This window comes from Myotis yumanensis, unplaced genomic scaffold, assembly GCF_028538775.1.
Source record: "Myotis yumanensis isolate MYYU_CA2020_CCGP unplaced genomic scaffold, mMyoYum1.0.hap1 SCAF_1, whole genome shotgun sequence".
In the NCBI taxonomy this organism is placed as follows: domain Eukaryota; kingdom Metazoa; phylum Chordata; class Mammalia; order Chiroptera; family Vespertilionidae; genus Myotis; species Myotis yumanensis.
The window spans coordinates 53,261,566-53,282,493 of record NW_027223752.1 but is presented as its reverse complement, the minus strand read 5'-3'; the positions used below and the strand labels follow the sequence as shown (position 1 = coordinate 53,282,493).

Sequence of the window (20,928 nt, the reverse complement as noted above, 5' to 3'; positions counted from 1 at the left end):
CTGTAACCTCACTTCCCTTCCAAGGACCCAAATACATTCGGAAATAAAATCTAATTCTTCCCCTCAAAAAACGTTGGATCCCTCAGTTTAGTTATGCCTAAAATTCTACATTTTTTGTAAGAGCAAAAGATGGAATCTGGGCACTTGGAATACACCAAATCGCTCAAAAGTGGTGCCTGGATCAGTGCTGTGTGTAAAATACACATGAGCATAGAGCGAATCCACTAAGCTGGGGAACGTCCTTAAAGCCATGGAATTCTTAGACCTGATCTCCTAATAGTGACCCTAGACTTGGTAAAGGCATTTAAGAAAATTTCTCGTTAAGATGTAATGTAAGGGTTTTGGCGTCTGGTGGGGGGGGGGGGGGGGGTGTTAATAAGGGTTATTTTCACTGGCCTCTGACCTGAGGGTCTTGGATTGTCTGAGTTTGAGTTTTTTGTAACAAACTTGAGAGCTAAGCGTGGGCTCCTATAGGAGCCACTGTTTTCTGGCTATATCTTTGTTTCTGCTTTGTCAATCAAGCTAATCGTGATTGGAAAATGGACTTTCAGCTTAAGAAGCAAGCAGCAACCCTTGACTAATATTTAGAGGCTTCATGCTTAATTTGTTTTTCCTTTTTCTTACGTGATTTATTGCAGTGGCCTCTCTTGGGAGAGCTTCAGTCTGCTAGTGCTCAAGTCCTGTCAGCTGACACTCATTCTCCCTGAGGATGAGCCTGGAGCTGATTTAACACTAACGTCACCATATTCCAAGAGCTCCTGTTCCATCCCGTTCCCTCTGTCCTTGGCCGGGTCCTTCTGAGTTCTCGTCTGTCTCTGAACCTGGGTTTCCCTCTGCCGGCCCTTTATTTACCTGATGACCCTTGATCTGAAAAACAAAGCTATTAAGCGTTCCTACAATATTGGATTATTATAACAAATTAGATCATTTAGGAACACAGTGCCCAACATACAATATGACTTAATAAGCAATAACTTATCACCATCCCTGAAAATGGGCTTCTGAAACTTGTATCTACTACTTCCTAGGAAAATGCTTGAAATAAAAATTATTCCATAGAACCCTGAGCTGATGGCCTTAGCAAAAAGAACAAGGAAAAGGAAAGCAAACAAAAAGCTCACACTGATTGGGTGCCAGGCACATGCAGGCAATCTTCTAGGTACTGAACATGGGTTAACTCACCTGGTCCTGGCAACAAGTCCACGAGGCAGCACTGTTACCATCCTGCTCCCCGGGCACAGACTCAGAGGCAGGTTACCTGACCAGCATCACAGGGCCGTGGCTGCGCTGGGAGAGGGTGTGTGGGCTCTGGGGGGCAGTTCTAGTCCATACCAGCCCTCTGGGCCAACCCACTGTCAGAGGGGCTGGTGCAGGCCCCCGGGGGAGGTTTTTGGTTTGCTCATACTCTTTGAGCCATCAGTCCCACCTCTGGGAATCTGTCCTGAGGAGGAAATCCATAGAGGAGGAACGTTCTGTGTGTGAGAGAGGGCTTGTCCTGGTTTGTAGCCTTGGGAGGGTAGATGTGCCCTGAATGTCTCCTTGAAGGAAACGTATGCGGCTGTTAAAAATAATGGTTGCTAAGACTGTAGCATAAGGAAGATGCTAATGGCATTATGTAAAGTAAGAAAAGAAAAGAAACAGAATACAGAATATATGCTCAGTATGGTTACAACTCTGTAAAAATCACTTGCATATGAAAGAGATAGGTGGGGAATGTACAAGAGCGGCGGAATTGGGGTGATGGGAGCATCTATGTTTTAAAAATAAAAGCACTTAAATTAGTGACGGCTACTGAAGTGGGTAAGCGGGCACTTCCCACCCTACTTGGGATCATTCAGCCTTTGTGTTTACCGTGTGTGTGTGTGTGTGTGTGTGTGTGTGTGTGTGTGTGTGTGTGTGTATGTATGGAAAGCCAAGTAATCCTTTGGTTAAGGTCGGAGGTAACCTAACTTGATTTGAGTCCCTGCATTTAAATATGGGGCTGCCTACTTTAGGTCGCTCCCAGCGTCCTATTAGGAAGGGTGCTTGGAACTTCTGGAGTGCTTTAGAATGACCTGAGTGTCCTCTGCCCATGACCAGAGCTCCCACCACATGGCTCATGTTCTCTGTAAAACTGTTTGGAAAAAAAACATGGCTTTTGTGAGAATACCTTTCCATTTACTAGAATCATTCAATAAAGCCAATTAGATCGTTAAAAACACACACAGCTTTAGTGTCTGTCTAGGAGTGCCGTCTGCTTTGTGGTAATATCCACATGAAATAAAATATCTTTCTTGCATTTATAAAGGGATGTATTTCCTCAGTTTAAAACAAATCCCACTTTGACAGCCTAATCAACCTCTTTTGAGATTGATTGCTTTTCTCCATCCCCTCTCATAGTCTAAAGAACAAAACTTAGGATACTGTGAGTAAGCAGTTGCTAGGACATCCCTGACCCTTTACCTCCATACCCAGCACCCAGGCCCCGGGCAGGGAGTAAGCATGCTTTCCTTCCCTAACTGGGCAGCGTTTACACTGCCGTGAGGAATAGTTTCTGGGACAGGCAATGTTTTTGCTTAAATGGTTTTGCCCACCATATTCTCAGGTTGCCTGTGTTAAAACGAGAATCCTCTGTGCTTTATGAAGATGATTCCTGGTTTATTCCCACTCCAGGCCCTTAAAATGTAAGCATCTCTTTTTGCCTGGAATTTCCCAGACATGAATCAGGAACACATTTGCACGATTGACTCCACCATTTGCTTGGGAAGACGGTATAAGGCAATATGAGAATGTCGGGAGTTCTGGAGCATGTGCCTTCGATACGCTAATGGCGCCGATTCCACCCTTGCAGACATACTGTGCTCCGCAGAAGGTGAAGGAGCTGCGGCGGGACCGCCCTGCAGCCGTAGCCGCAGTTCTCTGCCTACTAGTCTCAAGCTCAGTCAGACCTGGATGCCTTCTCTGCAGGCCTCTGTGTGATATGTTTGATATATTAGGTTGTTATTTAATCCAACTATATATCAAACATATTCCTACAGTGTCTTGCTCTGTCTCCGGGGGTTCCTAAAACAGTGTATGAGGCAACAGGGAAGAATGTGTGAAAGTCACACGTAGACTTAGAAGACAGAGCGCTCATTACATTCCGTTATGTTATATTTCACTTCTTCTGTAGCATTGGAAACCTGTATCAGCGTTGCTAGATTATATTTTATTATAGAAACAAACCATAACTATTGATGTTTCCTGAGAGCTTGAGGTGTCATGGGCAGCTTAGTTTTGTGCAGTGATGAGTCCTCAAGGGACCCGCTCATTGGAAAAATGGAAGGTTCCACCCCATGTTTGTGACGTGAAATAAAGGTCAGGATTGTAACCTCCAAGCACATCTAGGCTTATATCTCATTTTAGTTCATTTTTAACCCGATCTTCACTTTAGGAATTAGTAATTTTCATTATCAAGGTTTCAGCAAAAATTTAAGCACAAATGAACTCTCCAGAGCGCCTTCCTTTCCACCCGCAGTAACAAAATAGATAAAGCCAACCGGCCATGCCAGCTGTCTGCATGGTGAGTCACTGGGCTTTGTGCAAACCCTGGTGAGGGCTAAATGCATCTGATAAGGATAAAGTGCTGTGGACTACACTCTGTCTGTTGAATTTCCTGTTATAGGTTGACTTGTCAGTAGAAATTGATAATATTTAGACTAAGCTGGCAATCAGAAAGTAATTCCATCGCCTAATTGGGTGCAACAGGAAGTTCAGGATTATGATATATTTTTTCTGGCACATAGCCCCCTTCTGTGGTTGACTCTGACCTCCTCCTCGCAGAGGAGCCTGTGAAGTATATGTGAGTGCATGCTGATCTCTCAACAAAAGGCTCTGAGCACCGCTTCCTGGAAAGAGAACTATCGTGGTAATAGCTCAGCTTTGGGAAGGAGAAAAGACGTGTTCCTTTAAAGAGCACTCGGGTGTATGTCTGTGTGCAACACCCTCCCAGGTGGAGAGCCAGGGGGTGAGCAGTGGGGCTGGAAGGCTTCTTGGCTCATGTCTAGGAGCCATCTCCAAGTGGCTTGCGGTGAAGGTGTAGCAACAGCAGCAGAGAAGCGATGACACAGGGAAGGACATGCAGTGTTGGGGTCCTGGCTTCGGGAGTTAAAATGTAGAGCCCACTCCTGGAGTCTTTCCCCACTGAGAAGGGACCCATGAGTGGGTGTCAGCAGGAGCTCTTTCAGGCGGTTTTCAAGGTGCTGCCCAAGTCAATGCCAACTTCACCCAGCCAGGGGGCATCGTTTAGGGTTTTGAGTGCAGTTTAAGCTGTTTGACCAAAATGGCAAAGGGTCAGGGAAAAGAGATAGCAAGTTATAATGAGTAAAGAAAAAGACCATTTTAATAGGACCTGAAGATAAAGCCCATTTGTTACCATTGATGTAATTTTCTTGTTTCTTTTGGTAATTTTGCTATTGACCAGCAAGCTATACTGATTAATTGGGTGAGTAGGAAAGGCAACCAGATGATCAGAGAGGAAAACAGGAGCAGATACAGTCATTTCTATATGGCTGAACTATGGGCTCTGCGCTTATCTGCCACTGATTGGTTCAGGCCAGGAGATGGATGGGGTGTGAAAAGCAATGGTGTGCGGGGAACTCGGCCAGCACAGGTTCTCAGGTGACTCCCCGCCAGTAGAACCATAAGTTCTTGTCAGACCCTCCTCAGATACACAGAGGATTCATATCAAGGGGCTCACGATGTAACAAATGTATCTGATTAATCTTTGAAAGAATTCTGTTACCTTTTCTTTATCCATGCTTCCTATTTAGACATCCAAGTGCCCTTTTTCTGAGAGTACGTGACAAAATCCTTAAGAGTTTTTCCATCAAACAGAAATAGCAATTATAGAGTCATTTCAGTGGCATTACTTTTCACTTAAAAAAAAAAATAACTAACCCAGTGGATGCTATGGGAAAACCACTCCCAAGATGCTAGTGGTGCAAACTTTTCCAATGGATATGGCATGAATGTGCCTTTATTCTACATCTGGATGCACAGGTGACCCCTCCAAGGTCACAGGCACCACCATTTGTCAGTGCTCTCTCTCCATTGCCCACTCTGTCTGCTGATGGGTTCCCTGGAGCTTTCCCTGAGACCAGGCCAGCCTTGGGTTCTGGGGGATCAAGGCCCTGTATCCAGATATGAGCTCTTCTCAGTTCCAGCTGTTCTAAAAGGTTTTCCCTTTAGTAGACCTACTAGAGGTCCGATGCACAAAATTCGTGCAAGAGTAGGCCTTCCTTCCCCCAGCTGCTGGCCCCAGCTTCCCTCTGGCACCTGGGACCTGGGTTTCCTTCCGGCCACCAGCAGGCAACCAGAACCCGGGCAGCCCGGCTTCGTCCGGAAGGTCGTCCAGAAGGATGTCTGGTCTAATTAGCATGTTATGCTTTTATTATAATAGATCAGGGTGGTGGTCCAAAAGACAACCCACCCATAGGTCCTCCCAAATGGAAGCTAATCTGGCTCTGATCCAGTTGAGTATTTTGATACAGGCTAAGGCAGTGATGGCAAACCTTTTGAGCTCGGCGTGTCAGCATTTTGAAAAACCCTAACTTAACTCTGGTGCCGTGTCACATATAGAAATTTTTTGATATTTGCAACCATAGTAAAACAAAGATTTATATTTTTGATATTTATTTTATATATTTAAATGCCATTTAACAAAGAAAAATCAACCAAAAAAAATGAGTTCGCGTGTCATAGGTTCACCATCACTGGGCTAAGGTCTCCCCAAAGGCACCTCTCAATTCCATACCAGGAGCAATATGTTAGCAGCCAGACTCACTACGAACAAAGGAGAAACGTGGCTGCCTCTTCCACTCGGCTTCCAACTGGCAGGAAATGCTCACTCCCGTTGCGGGACTACTTGGCGTTGGTTACTTGGCATTGGCTTCCTTTTTTCCCTCAAGGACATTTGAATTATATTCAGAATGTTCATACTTATAAATATATATATCCAAATAATTTTTTTTAGTTTCTGACATGATATGACCTTGTTTTTAATAGCAAGCATTCTGCAAGGCTTTCAGTAACACAGAACAGAGCATGATTCCTGACTGGGAAGACAGTGCCCTGAGGTGTAATCTGGTATTGTGGCCAGTTGTGAGAAAAGGGAGGGAGGCAGGAATTGGGGCAGGGACCCTTTGGCCATATCCTGTGGGTGACTTCAGCTCCTTCACCTCAAGTTCATTGAGGGCAGGGGTGCAGGGATGTGATTCGCAAAGAGAAGGGAAAGAAAGGAAACGTTCTTCCTCTGCCCTGCACGTGCCAGGGACCCGTCAGGAAGGACGGGGTGAGGGGGCAGTTGGGGGGGGGGGTGGGGGGGGGAAGATACTGCAGGAAGGAGGCAGGGCTCCTCCATGGAGGAGGCCAGTGGAGAGGAAGGACGAGAAAGAGTTTTCCCTGCTTATTTTAATCAGTGCCTCCTAAGGGGGATTTGCTTTGGAACCACAGCAAGTGTAAGCTAAAGTTACCAAGTTGTAGCTTGCTCGTCAAGTTACACACAGAAAACTGATCAGTACCAGAGGAGGGTGGTGATGTCCCCAAAGTCACGGTCAGAAAGTGCAGATCAGAAACTAAAATCTGAAGCAGTACCTTCAGTATCGTGTATCGTGTGTCACTCGACACTTCATTTATCTTTGATTTGTGTGTTTTTTATTTATAGTTATTTTTGATTTTCATCAGAAAAAGCCAATAGAACTGTTATTATGAGTGGAAAACAGCATTCTGAAAGGGACAACAGACTAGCTTAGGTCAAAGTCTGAAAAAAAATTAATTTTTATTTTATTTTTATTTATTGTTGACAGTATTATAGATGTCCCCCATCCCCCTCCTTTGCCTCCTTCCAGAATAAAACAATTATAAGACCACAAAAACATATGTAATAGTAGAAATAATAATGAAATTAATTGCTAGTGGTTAATGATCATTTACTATGAGTAGGTTATGCTCCGTGTATATTAATAATTTACTTATAACAACCCTTATCAGATAGGTAGGAGGGAAGGGGATTGAGGAAATGAATGAATTGCTGCAAAGACTGTGTTCTCAGAATCCTTGAAAGGCAAAAAAAAACCACTATAAAAATGAAGAAAGGCTTCCCATTTTCTGTCCCCTTTCCGCCCTTCTTTCCCCTCTCCTACCCCAGTGGAACCTCCAGCTCCCTAAACTTTAGACCAATCAGAGTAAAACTCTGAGTTCTCCAAGTGCGGGGAGCAGGCAGCAAGGGAGCTAGCCCAACGTGTGGTCTTTCCCAAGAAGGAGCTTACCTACCAGGCCTCTAACTTTTTAAAGGGGGAGCTCTGCATGAGATCACCAAACAGGAAAAAATGTCAGCAAAAGGCTGCTCAAACCATTCTCAAAGCTTCCAAAACACCAAGGTGAGGAGAAGCCATCCTCGGCTAGCCTGCTAGACAGTTTAGGAAAGACAGTTGTTAAGATCAGATTGTCGAATCTCAGAGGGAATGGGGTGGGGGGAAGGAGATCAACCAAAGACCTTGTATGCATATATATGCATAACTCATGGACACAGACAATGGGGTGGTGAAGGCCTGGGGTGGGGGTAGAGGAGGTAGAAGGAGTCAATGGGAGAGAAAAGAGGACATATTTAACATTTTTAATAATAAAGATTTAAAAAAAAATCTTGTGCTGACCTGGCCAATACCTTTTCGAGTGGAGGGGAGCAGAGGAAAGAACATGGTACAAAGGATGAGAGAATAGATTCAGTGCTCAGGCTGCAGCTAACACCTGCCTTAAGCAGAACAGAGTCTTAGTTTGCAGGTGTTGTTTTGCCCAGCACTGTTTTATGAAGAGAGCTTCTTGGTAAAATGCGGAAAGTGCCACTGTGTTTCCACTGCATATGCATGACTGCGTGTCCCCAACTATGAAAGGAAGGTGAAGGATGCAGCAGAGCGTCCAGTTAACACCCCACAGCCTTAAGCAGGGTGTGCCTTCATCCCCCAGGAATCAGGAGCGGACAGTTACTGATGTGGATGCCCCCTCGGTGCATTCTCCTTCTCCAACCATGTAAACCGTCCTCTGGCTGGACTCTAGAATTTGGGAGACTCGTTTTGAATGAATACATTCATTCACCAAGAGTTTATTTATCACACAGGTCTCTGTCTCACTTTGTGCTCGGGATACATAAGTTGAATAAAACACAGCCCATGCCCTGGAGGAGATTACAGGCTGGAAGGATTCAGTTAACTGGTCTCTATTTTTCCTTAACTCAGGCCAGCATTTCCCACAGCATTGCCCGGGCACCTCCATTAGACATGCAGGTTCCGGGGCCCTACCCCGACCTACTGAAACACAGTCTGCCTCTTTAACCAGATCCTCCGGTGATTCTGCAAGAGCTGTCCGCTTAGCCCATTAATAAAAACATTTCCTTCATTCATGTCTTCTCTTGATGCTTTAAAGAAATATGAATAACGGCATGTGTAGGATTAGTTGTCATCTTCAGAAGATGATTTTAACGATCTTACTGGCTCCAGTTGTTGGGAGGAAGGACTCAGGGGTGAAGATTTCACTCAGTCTTGTAAACCAAGGGACAGATTTGGCAAGCATTGGTCAGATCAATGAAATATCTCTTGCTAAAGAGGATCTTAAGAGACCAACCAGCTGAGCTCTCTGGTGAGTAGAAGAGGATGAGGCTCAGTGAGAGGAACCCGCCCTCCCAGTCTCCAGATTCTTCCCTTAGGTCCCCTTACGGCAGCTCCTCCTTGACACCCAACCCCCCAGTTCTGTTAACATGCATTTTTCATTATTCTCCCCAACCCCCCAGTTCTGTTAACAAATCCTGTGCTTTAATTGTGATCCTTTTATTTAGGAAAGTCCTTTGAAGACCAAGCCACTTCCATTTCTCTCTTTTTTTGCAGTGTGGTTAGCAATGTGTGTCCTTCTCTCATCTTGAGCCACCCTCACCGCCCTTCTCCCAGGTTCCCCCCTCTGTGCTGGTGGGAGCTGAGGCTGAGGGGAGCGCTGGCTGGGGCGTGTGGAAGAGCCAGGCTCTCTGAGGCTGGAGGTTGGGTGGTCTGAGGAAGCGGCAGGAGTTGATGTCTGTTTGCAGCAGGGAAGGTGGGGTGGGGGTTCGTGTTCACGATAAACCTGGATTGCAGAAAGGCGTGGGTCCAGCAGCTAAATGTTCGCCCTCCATCCCCGTTGCCATCCCAGTCAGCTTTACGAAGCCTTTCTTGGGAAACTCTCTAGTTCATTCTAATCCAGTGGTTCTCAACCTTCTGGCCCTTTAATACAGTTCCTCATGTTGTGACCCAACCATAAAATTATTTTCGTTGCTACTTCCTAACTGTAATGTTGCTACTGTTATGAATTGTAATGTAAATATCTGATATGCAGGATGGTCTTAGGGGACCCCTGTGAAAGGGTCATTCATCCACCAAAGGGGTCATCAGAGCAAATGTCACATAGAAATGAGGCTTTCTGCTGTGTCCATTTGAAAGCATAGAGGTGTTATAGAAAGAAAAAGAAAAATCCATGAAAGGCCATTACAGCAGTTGCCATTCTAAGAAAAATCAGCGGGTGTCAAAAATATTTCAAAGTTGAATGTCTGTTTCAAGCATGTGTTTAAAAAAAAAAAAGGCCTGCAGGGCAGCAGAAGATGTGGGAGAGGCCTTTCCAACCAGTTGTAATGAGGTGATTCTATCAGATCTATCCATGCTTAGAATTAGCACTTCATTTTAAGGAAATTCCGTATTTGTGAATCCTAAAATTTGAAAAATCAGAAATCTGCTGATGGGCACTCCACCCTGTAAAGTGTACTAAATTTTGCCATGTATGATGTAGCCAAGGCTGCCTGAGACAGGAGTCTAGGAAATTTTGGGGACCTACTATGGGCCTCTATTTTCTGATCTGTAAAATTTAGGCTCAGAAATTCTGTGATTTCCTCAGTGCCTTAATCTGTTATATGCATGACTTTCTTTTGCAGAATGAATTTTCAAAAAAGCTCTTATTTCACGGTCATTGAGTACATGTATCAGAGCCTAGTGTCCTCTCTCTGGGGCCTGTGGATAGCAATACCTTTCATGTAGTGTCTCTTTTTGTTTTGTTGTTGTTGTTAATCCTCACCCAAGAATATTTTTTCCATTGCTTTTCAGAGAGAGTAGAAAGGAGGGAGGGAGAGGGAGAGAGACAGAGGGGAGAGAGAGAGAGAGAGAGAGAGAGAGAGAGAGAGAGAGACTGAGAAAGAAACATCGAATGGTTGCCTCCTGCACATGTCCCGATCAAGGCCTGGGATCAAACCTACAACCCAGGTACGTGCCCTTGACCAAGAGAATTGAACCTGAGACCCTTTAGTTCGTGGGCTGGTGCCCTAACCACTGAGAAACACTGGCCAGGGCCAGTATCTTATAATGAGTCATTTTTGTATTTCAGTAAACAAATGTTATATTCTACCACTACTACTCTCCCGCCCACCCCCCATAATGACAAATCCAAAATGGTTCCCCTGGAACTGAACCCATTTCTGTGCTGAATGTTCCTAGGGCAAGACTGTCAGAAAAAAGAAAGACTGTGCAGCTTCTATCTCAGAACTTGTCGCCTGCTGCCGCCGTCCTTCAGATTCACGCCCTGTGAACTGAAATGTTAATTTTGATAATATGTAAAAATGAAAATGAGATTGGCATCTCTCATGGTTCAAGGAGTGACCATTAAGAATAGGGAACCCAAAAAGAATTGTATCCACATGCCCACCCTGTCTGATGTCGCATATGGGACCATTAGCCAGCCAACTTCGAGCCTCTGACCTGAAATTATTCCTCACTAATGCCCTGGGGTGGCCTTTGGCGAGTAAGACATATCATTATGGAGGTGGAGAGATTTAGGTTTAGGTCTGGTTTAGATTTTTCATGCTGCCACATGACCTTGGGCCCAATTCTCTACCTCCCCGAGCCTCAGTTTTCCCACCGTAAATATAAGGATGCAGATAACTATGGTATAGATCAGCGGTCACCAACCTTTCGGACCTCATGGATCACCAGTGGTCCGTAGACCACCGGTGGGTGACCACTGGTATAGATAACTCTGTTCTTTGGTGAAAAACAAGTTAATGTATATGAGAGTGCCTAACAAAATCCTTGGCACTTAGTAGGTACTTTTAAAACCATATTTCAATTATACACATTGCAAATGTACTCAATGCCACTGGCTCATACACGTAACATTGGTCCAAAGGGTAGATGTTGTGGCACGTGTATTTTACCACACACATGCACAGGAAAGGATTGCTACACCTGACCATCTCTTAATACCTAACAGGGACCAGCCACGTCTTTAACGTTCTGGGGCCTAAGGGGAAACTTAACCATATTGGCAGAATATTAGTGCTGGAGGTTGGCCTTGAACATCAGCTAGTCTGACTGGTCCAAATAGGTGCTCCATCCCACCAAGCCTAGGACCCCAGTCTTCACATTTGCCCCACTTCCCGGAAGCTTGACTTCAACTTCCCAGGTGGTTTTGGCTGCACAGGGCATGGTGGTGGCAAATTTACAGCAGAGTCCTAATGGCCTGACAGCCCTACGCCGTGGTGGCCAGTGTTCCTCCCAGGTGTAGCCGGGCCTCCGCTGCCGGGTCACGGAACAGCTCCACCTGATGGGCTTTTTTGCCATCACGGGGTGATCTTTGGTTGGTATGTAACTGTCCTGGGGCTCAGCCACAAAAATGCAAATGTGGGTTTGCTTTTGTTTTTACCCCAGAAAGATCAAATGTTTCATGATGAATAGTCATCTATCTTTCTTTCTTCCTTTCTTTCTTTCTTTCTTTCTTTCTTTCTTTCTTTCTTTCTTTCTTTCTTTCTTTCTCTCTCTCTCTCTCTTTCTCTCTCTCTCTCTCTCTCTCCCTCCCTCCCTCCCTCCCTCCCTCCCTCCCTCCCTCCCTCTCTCTCTCTCTCTCTCTCTCTCTTTCTTTCTTTCTTTCTTTCTTTTTTTCTTTCTTTCTTTCTTTTCTTTCTTTCTTTCATTCTTCAACCCATTTTTTGAGCCTTAAGCCCTGGGAGAATGTGCCACCACCCACTCTTTGGATTTTGATTATTGATTATTTTGATTTTGGTTATTGATGCCGATAGAACCATTCGAGATATTTTTATTCACAGTGAATTTATGTCTCTAGAGAGTCTGGCCTGGAAAAATTGTCAGCCTTAGAACGTTCTGATCTAACATTTGTGCGGAACGTCAGTGCTGACAGGGCTCACCTATTAGAGAGGGGCCCGGGGAGGTCGCAGATGGAGGGGCAGCTGCCCAGCTCAGGCCCTCCTACCCTGGGTGTGGTTTGTTGACAAAAAGCAATAGGCGGTCGGAGCACCAGGTGACCCAGCAGTAAGTGCTTGGCAGAAAGCTCCCGCTGTGGATATGAATGGCTTGTGATGCTGTTTTCTTTTGGTTATAGCAAGCAGATGAGACCCTGGATTTTGAAGAACAGATCTTGGAAGCTGCTAAATCCATTGCTGCTGCCACAAGTGCCCTGGTCAAGTCGGCCTCGGCAGCCCAGAGGGAGCTGGTGGCCCAAGGAAAGGTGGGTGAACCCTGCTGGCCAACTGGTAGGGCGTTCACATAGTGAGGGCCTATGAGGGAAGGAGGTGAACGCTTCGGGCTTGATCAAGGAAACCAGGGCCGTGCCTTCCCTCGCTGAATGGCCAGTCTGCCCCAACTGACTGCAAACTCTGCTTAGACCTGATCAACAGACTCCTGGGCCCTCATCTGCTTCTGGTTAAGGAAAGCATCCCACCCTCGGCAGCGATCAGGGCCTGAACAAGACATGTATATTCCCTCCATACATGAGGCTGTTTAAAGGTGTAAGCTGTCATATTTTCCTGGTGGCGGCTCTATAAGCACCACAGTCAGGGCTATATAATACCATCTTACAACTCCAATGGCCCCATTCATTTCTGAGCACTGTGTAGCTGAATGCTGTCCAACTCTGCAGTTAGCGTTTTCCTGAGCCCATTGGCCAGAAGGCCAGGCTCGTTTCCAATCTGAGATGTCTTCAATCTGCTTCATCTCCATCACCCATTCTATCTGCATTAGCAGGAAAGCATTGTGTGTTTTTTCCCAATAATCCAAAGAATTAGTAGTACACTAGACTAATCCTGGCTATAGGAAGGTCTTCTGATTTCAAATACTCCCTGTGTCCTGTTTCTCCCATACAACATGAAAGCACCCCTCCAAACTGTGTCCACAGAGAGCCTCTCACATATAAAGGCAGCACAGAAATCCTGTCAGGGTGAGGGTTAGGAAATTGGGTCGTCGTAACTGACAGCCACTCTGTTCGATATTAAAAGTCCTTTGCTGTCAGTTTACAGAGAGACAACTATGGCTGTGTCCTGACCCCAGAGCATGTAGCACAGACAGGAAGTTAGGCCAACCAGGGGCTGTCCATCTTCCCCCAGGAAGTTTCTTGTGAACTTAGACATGTATTAGTCTCAAACTACATACTTTTCTTTCTAAACCATTGTGTGGTATTTTATTCAGTTTTAACGTATGCACATCTCCCTAAGTGGCATGCAGCCTGTTCCTTTATGGTTCTCACTTATCCCCTATGGATGTAGCACATGCTAACCTTACTTACCAAGTACTTGTTGACTAATCAATATTAAAGACCAAAAATGGGTCACTGAGGAGAATATCCTACCTAAAAATTTTAGTTTATTAATAAAGGGCTAACTGTGTGCCAGGCACATTGCTAGAATCTAGAGCAGTGATGGCGAACCTTTTGAGCTCAGCGTGTCAGCATTTTGAAAAACCCTAACTTAACTCTGGTGCCGTGTCACATATAGAAATGTTTTGATATTTGCAACCATAGTAAAACAAAGACTTATATTTTTGATATTTATTTTATATATTTAAATGCCACTTAACAAAGAAAAATCAACCAAAAAATGAGTTCGTGTGTCACAGGTTCGCCATCACTGGTCTAGAGAATCGAACTCGAGTGGGGCAGAGACTCAGATGGCCAAGTGTTTAACAAGTTGGAAAAGGAGGTTCAGCTGGACTTGGGTGAACTTATATGCAGGACTTTGGGGTTCCCCTGACATTCACCAACCTATGATGTGATTCCCGTAATTGCTGACAGATCCTCAATTTCATATTCAAATACAGTCATCTGTTACCTCTCCACTCACCTCCCACAAGTGTAGAGGTATTTCCTCCCATAGATACTCCCTCTGAGTAGAAAATATTTCACTTGTTGCCATAATTTCTAAATAGAAACAGAGATCATCTTACTTCCAGCCTCTTAATGCTCTCCCCACCCCCCACCCCCACAAAACGGTCTGTATTTCCTTAAGGGTCTGCGCTTAATTGTACTGAAGAAAATGTACCACCCATTTTTGCATCATCTGCCAGAAAAATCACAGCACGGCTTTGGGTTCTGTGATCAGGAGCGGTTGAAGTTTCCCTTGGCCCTTGAAAGAAGAGGCCTCAGGGCCTCCCATGCTTGAAATGGAGAAAGGTCGGCAGAGAAGAGCCTGCGAAGACAGCCCCAATCTATCATTCCTGAGCCATTTTCCCAGAAACTCAATACCTGGCAACCAAACAGAGGCCATTCGGAGCATTTCAGAGTGGCTCCCTGTGGCCCAGGGGGAATCCCGCCGGGCCGGCCGTGCTGGTGCAGTTTCCCAGTGGCCAGTGGCCCACATGGGAAAGGGTGCTCCATTCTCAGGCTGGTGCTGATGGGGGGCATCCCTGGGGGTACCGCGTGTCTGGGATGTTTTTCTCTCTGGTTTCGGGCAGTGTGGGGTCTGAGGGGCTTCGGTCACCCTGCGCCTTCCAGCTCTCATTGCAGACTTCTCACCTCCACTCTCCAGGTGGGCTCCATCCCCGCCAATGCCGCGGATGACGGACAGTGGTCGCAGGGGCTGATTTCTGCCGTGAGTCGCCTTCTCCTTCCTCCCCACTTGAGTTTTGGAGCCCCTGCGGGAGGTTTGGGCCTCGGCTCACTTCTCTGTTGACTGTCCCCAGGCCCGCATGGTGGCAGCTGCGACCAGCAGCCTCTGCGAGGCGGCCAACGCCTCTGTTCAGGGACACGCCAGTGAGGAAAAGCTCATCTCGTCCGCCAAGCAGGTCGCCGCTTCCACGGCTCAGCTGCTTGTGGCCTGCAAGGTGAAGGCCGATCAGGACTCAGAGGCCATGAGGCGGCTACAGGTAATGGTCACTGATGCTGGTGGGAAAATACTCCTGTTGGAGCGGGTAAGTGTCGCCAGAGGGGACAGTCTCACTTCCTTGGCATGACCCACCAGGCCTTCCATCAGCCAACTCTGTGCCACTCTTCTCATTTTCTACCACGTGCGACCATGCATCCTACACCCGCTGCCCCACCAAACTGACATTCTCCACGGGGGGCCTTCTGGTCTCACGCCTTGGGACCCTCCTCCCGACCCACCCAGCCTGGGGCACGCCTACTTGTCCTTCATGACTCTGCTCCAGGGTCACCTCTCCTGGGAAGCCCTTCCTCCCACCTGGCCTCAGGCAGCCAGCGCCGCCTCTGTCCTGCCAGAGCCCCAGCCAGACCACTCATGGTTCCGATTTCCTGGCCCACCACGTTTATCTTTACATCTGTCTTTGACAAGGCGGGCAGCTTCTTAGGCGCGGGCACCAGATCTGTATCTTAGCATCTCTCCCACTAAGATGGTGCCTGTTTTGGTGGGAGTCCTCCTCCTCCTCTGTTTGCTAAGCGGGGAGTGAGAGGACGGAGGAGTTTGTCTGAGGCTGTTGTAAGGTTTCCCAGAGCCCAGAGAACGTGCTTGTGAAGGTGACAACCAAGTCCTTCCCAAGGCACAGGTTTTCCTGATCGTTTTCATTACCGAGTATTTGGAAACGCAGTGAAAGAAATGTTTGAGTGAAAAAGTCACGTAGCCTCAACATTGTCAGAGGTTATCATTTTTCTCTTCCTGTGTTTATCTGTATACCAAATAGTTTTGTCTAGTTGTAATCACGGCAAGAGGCACTCTGCTTTTTTTCACTGAACATTTTATCATACATATCTTTTTCCTTGAAGGAAAGGCTTCATAATTTTCTCTGTGCAAAGCTAACTGGTCCATTCTTCATGAGCCTCATTTTTAATGATTGCATGATATTGCATCAACCAGCCATGCCAGAATTTCCCTACACTTTGGACATTTTGTTTCCAATTTTCTAGATTTTTATTATGTGTTATGATACAGATTGTTTATGTTCTAAAAATATGTTTACATGAGTCATAAGCAATTTCATAAATGGCAGAAATAGTTGAACAGTTCTACCAAAGCTCAGAACTCTCGTTCTATTTTGGAAGTCCTGACGCGCATTTCTGTTGTTTGGTCCTCCCGAGTGTCTCTCTGACCCTCCTCCCTCACCTTCATCTGACTCCTGGGATGAACCCAGCGGGGGAGTGGGGAGCTGCACGTTTGTGAATTGTGACTTGTGGGTTTGGGAAACGCTTTTGAGGACAACATTCTGAGTTAAGAGAAACCAGGGTTCAAGTGCTGCCTCTGCCACGCATTAAGGGTATGATCTTACACAAATCACTCAAAACTTTTCAGGCCTTAGTTTGTCTCTTCTGTAAAATGGGAATGGAGATACCTGCACTGGCCTGTGAACATGCTTTTGTGAGGCCTCGGGCTTTACACAGATCTAGCACAGCATCACTGTTGCTGATTTAACCGGATGCTGCAACGTCATGGGTGGGTTCCTCACAATGACCCAGAGGTTTTCTGAATAGACAGACCTATTCAAATCCCAGCTCTATAGCTTACTAGCTACAGGGTCTTAGACAAGTTATTTCAGTTTCAACATCAGAAAAGCGGACTAATGAGTTCTGACCTCAGAAAGCTATTTTGAAAATAAGTACAGGATGACTGCTTGTCAGAGATGAATTGAAGCACTCCCTTCTCATGCAAGCCCTCATAGTCCCTATTTGTCACATTAGCTCACCAACCAGATGGGCCCATTGATTTTGAATTTTGAAACTTAAGAAAAAGTCTCAAGTTTCTGAGGTTTAACCCCCAAACACAAATCTTTGACTCTGAGGGGGCTGGGCCAGGACTTCAGAAGCTTTAAAAAAGCCTTGACCACCATTAGAAGATCATCCCAAACCTCTGGTGGCAGAAGAAGAGCCCCCGGCATTAAGAGTAAGCCACCCTGAGCATGAGGTGAGGCCAGTGTGGCCGGAGCCCTCACTGAAGGTCTGGGCTCACACTGAAGAGCTCCCCTTCGCCTGTCTCTAGCAGTTGCTCATCCTCGAGCAGGTGGCGTAAAGCCCAGCTCTGCCTCTGAAAGTACATCATAAAGGCCTTATCACTGTGGGGCTCCCAGCCCTTTCATGCAGGGGTAGAGTGTGAATTCATAGCCCTTTATTTGACCAAAAAAATCATTCAGTGAACACCAACCCTGGGCAGCCACTGTGCCAGGTGCTGGGGATGCAAAGATTCAAGTCACAGCCCCTGCCCTCAGTTACTTCTTGTCCATGAGGGAGAAAGGCAATCACAAGGTGGTAAGGGCTACAGAGAAGGCAGCACAGGGCACTCCAGGAGCACGGGGGTGGGCAAGACCCAGGTGGACCGAGAAAGCGATGTCCGTGCCAAGTCCTCAAGTATGTCTAAATGGAACAGGGCAGGGTTTCTAAACCAAGGAGGCAGCCCTGAGGGCTTCTGTTAACACACATCACAATGCTATGTCATTTATTTACATAATTGTACTTCCCTTCCAAACTGTGTGTTCCTTGGAGGCCAGGAACTGGATCTCATTCATCTGTGAATGAGCTAAGATTAGGTTGGTGCCAATGTTGGTAGAATCAGTGGGTGGATGAATGGATGGATGGATGGACAGACGGACGGATGGACGGATGGACCAATAGACACTGACAGATGGATCCTAACTAGAGAGAACCTCTGTGTGGTGTTTAGATGATAAATAGATTCATAGTCTCATGAACTGCACCTTCATGTCTGTTCTTGCCTGATCCAAATGGCTGTTCCTGATGATACAATGTGTGTTTTGTTTCCTCTCCAGGCGGCAGGAAATGCTGTGAAAAGAGCCTCAGACAATCTTGTCCGTGCAGCCCAGAAGGCAGCGTTTGGCAAAGCTGATGATGACGATGTTGTAGTGAAAACAAAATTTGTGGGGGGCATTGCTCAGGTTTGTGATTAAATCCAGACAGTGTTTACCCCCACGATGGGCACTGTGTTATACCAGAGACACAAGATAACAGTGACCTAAACGAGATAGAGGTTCATTTCTCCCGTGAGACAGTCTGGGTGTAAGCAGTCTGCACTCTTACCCACTGATAAGCCCAGACTTTATCTCCCTATTGCTGAACCTTCCCTAAGAAGTTGTCCTTTCCAGCCAGCAAGAAGAGGTAAAGGAGGGGCCGCACGGCCCTGAAGTTGCCTGCATGGCTTCCTCTCACATGTCATTGGTCAGCACTGTCACTTGGCCAACCTCACCGTAAAGGAGGCTGGGAAATGCAGTCTTCTTAGTGTCGCATGCCTAGCTAAAAGTCAGGGATTTTGTTATAAAAAAGGAGAAGAGGAATTGGAGGATAGCAATATTATCCTGTAAGTAAAATGATGGATGCATTTGGGGCTGCTACCCACTCAAGATACTTGGCTCCAAAGAGAATGAATGGACCCGTTCCCAGAACGGTGATGAGAGTAGACGGGGTAGCAGAGAGTAGCCTGACTTGGGCAAGATTGCGTTCACGGGCTTGGGAGGGAGGGGGAAACCGGGAAATCAGGCTTGCAGTTCAGAGTGCGTGTGACATAAATGTACTCTACGAGGTTGTTTTTCTTGGCACCAGGTACACCGAGACCCTGTTACTGAAGTTACTCACTCCCGTGCCGGCCTTAGCTCTTCCCGAACCGCTCCCTCTATTGGGAAACACACGACTCACCCTTACCAGACTCTGTTTCCTGACTCACTAGTTCCATGAGGAGTTCTATGAAGAAGGGTCTCTGATCCAATAAGTGTGTGGAATGCTGTACTCTCTACCCACTCCTCAGAGTATCACAGCGATCATTGGCCTAGTAAAGGCTCTGAAAGGCCCACAGGAAAGAAATCTAGTTGGCTTTCTTGCACACAAACTTACCTTTTTCACTAAATACCTGTTTACGAATATTCCTCAGATCATACCGTAGAGGCATGAAATAAATGTATGAGAGCCATCTAGTGCCCACGGCTCCAGTTTCGGCTTCGGGAATACCTGGGCCAGGCCCTGCTCCCCTAGCTGGGGACTGTGGGAAGTGGACTCTCTCTCTCTCTTTCTCTCTCTCTCTCTCTCTCTCTCTCTCTCTCTCTCTCTCTCTCTCTCTCAGCTTCAGGTTCCTCATTGGAACAATGGGGTGGCCAATGGGGCACACTTCACAGTGCTCCCAAGAAGACGATGGGACACTCCACCTAGCGCGCTTACACCAGAACCCGGCACTTAGTAGGGATGACACAGACACGGGCTATTAAGTTGGTGGCCAGAAGTCAGCTTATTTTCTTGGGTCAACTGGCTCATCGGTCTCAGAACCCAAACTGTGGCCCCAAGGCTGGTCTCCAGAGCCAGCACTTAGTCCCGGTGCCCTGCTGTGTCCCGTGCAGCAGGCGCTGTGGGAGCTCAGGAGGCAGGCCCTGGAGGGCAGGGCAGTCCCCTGGGAAGTTTTACATCCATCCAGCTTGTTGCTTTCTTTCCAGATTATCGCTGCCCAGGAGGAAATGCTGAAGAAGGAGCGAGAACTGGAAGAAGCAAGGAAAAAACTGGCCCAGATCCGCCAACAGCAGTATAAATTCTTACCCACTGAGCTGAGGGAGGACGAAGGCTAAGGCCGTGGCCGAGGTGGCGAGCCCCCAGCGGATGGCTCTGAGGGAACTGGACAGACAGTGTTCCTGGGAGGCGGGGAACTTACCTGGAAGCTGCCTGCCTCCCCCGGGGCCAGCCCAGAGCCCAGTGCTCATCCTCACGTCTGTCCCGTCGGGCACCAGCTGCATGATCGTGATGTCACACGGTACAGTGTCCCACCCACAGCTCCTCCGCCAGCTCCCCGCCAGCCTCGCCGCATCTCAGGAGAGAGGGCCGTGCATTGCGTGGACTGTTACCAAAAAAGAGAAGTCAGTATTATGTCGTTCTCAGACACCTGTGCTCTCTGTCGGTCCTTCTCCGGGCCTGCTCCTGGGCCTGTTGAAATCTTAATAGGAAAAAAATCATGGCTTGAGGAAATCACGGATGCCATAGATATTCACAGCTGCTCTTCTCCCCCCCAGGAGAGAGTGGGAGTTGGAGTTGAACATGTTAATAAAAGACAGAAACGTAAGCCCGTGTGGACTCCCGGAGGGCAATGGGGGTCGTCCTTCTGGCTCACCCACAGGGTGACGAGTTCCTGCTCCCGTTTGCACGCCTTCTTGCCTCAGTGTATAAGCTCCCTGGACAATCGCGACCCCGTCTTATATTCTGTGGCCCAGAAAATCAAACAATTATTTTTATTTCCCTCCATAATCCAAAGGGAGGAGGTGTGGGGTACCTGTCAGGGCTCGGCGAGCAGGGACTGTAATAAAACGTGTGGGTCCTTACTCCGCAGAGGCTGTTTCATTCCTACAAGTCCATTCACACAAACCCACAGCCCCCAGGCGACAGGCAGTTCAGCACCCCCTGGCAAGCCTTCAGGGTGGGGGTGCAGCTGAAACAAAGCAATTCCTTGGTGGCTCCGTCTTCCAAGTCCCACATCAGCTCCTCTGCTCCGAAGTGGTCAGAATTCAGAATGGAAAGGCATCTGTTTAGTAAAAGTCTGTCTCCTTTCCTCCCTCCTAAGATGGGCATTTTCCCTATGTCTTACGATTCCTAAAACCTAGATGCACCCTAAAATCAGTGTGAGCCTTTTACAGGATCGCTTTGCTTCTCCTTGCATCTTCTCAGTGCAGCTGTATTTTCAGAGTCCGCCTTCCAGATGTC

At 47.0% G+C, this 20,928-nt stretch overlaps 1 protein-coding gene across 6 annotated transcripts in view; it reads left to right on the top strand.

Moving 5' to 3' along the window:
• The window catches only part of TLN2 (talin 2), a 421,578-nt gene extending 401,029 nt beyond the window's left edge, over positions 1–20,549 (top strand). For 5 of the 6 annotated variants that reach the window (XM_070421561.1, XM_070421564.1, XM_070421582.1 and 2 more), the window contains 5 exons: positions 12,415–12,540; positions 14,831–14,893; positions 14,985–15,212; positions 18,012–18,137; positions 19,677–20,549. In XM_070421561.1, coding sequence (XP_070277662.1) covers positions 12,415–12,540; positions 14,831–14,893; positions 14,985–15,212; positions 18,012–18,137; positions 19,677–19,805 — 672 coding nt within the window. In that variant the 3' untranslated portion in view covers positions 19,806–20,549. The remainder of the gene's footprint in view (positions 1–12,414; positions 12,541–14,830; positions 14,894–14,984; positions 15,213–18,011; positions 18,138–19,676) is intronic. The other variant, XM_070421588.1, reaches the window with a different exon arrangement.
• The last annotated feature ends 379 nt before the right edge of the window (positions 20,550–20,928 follow it).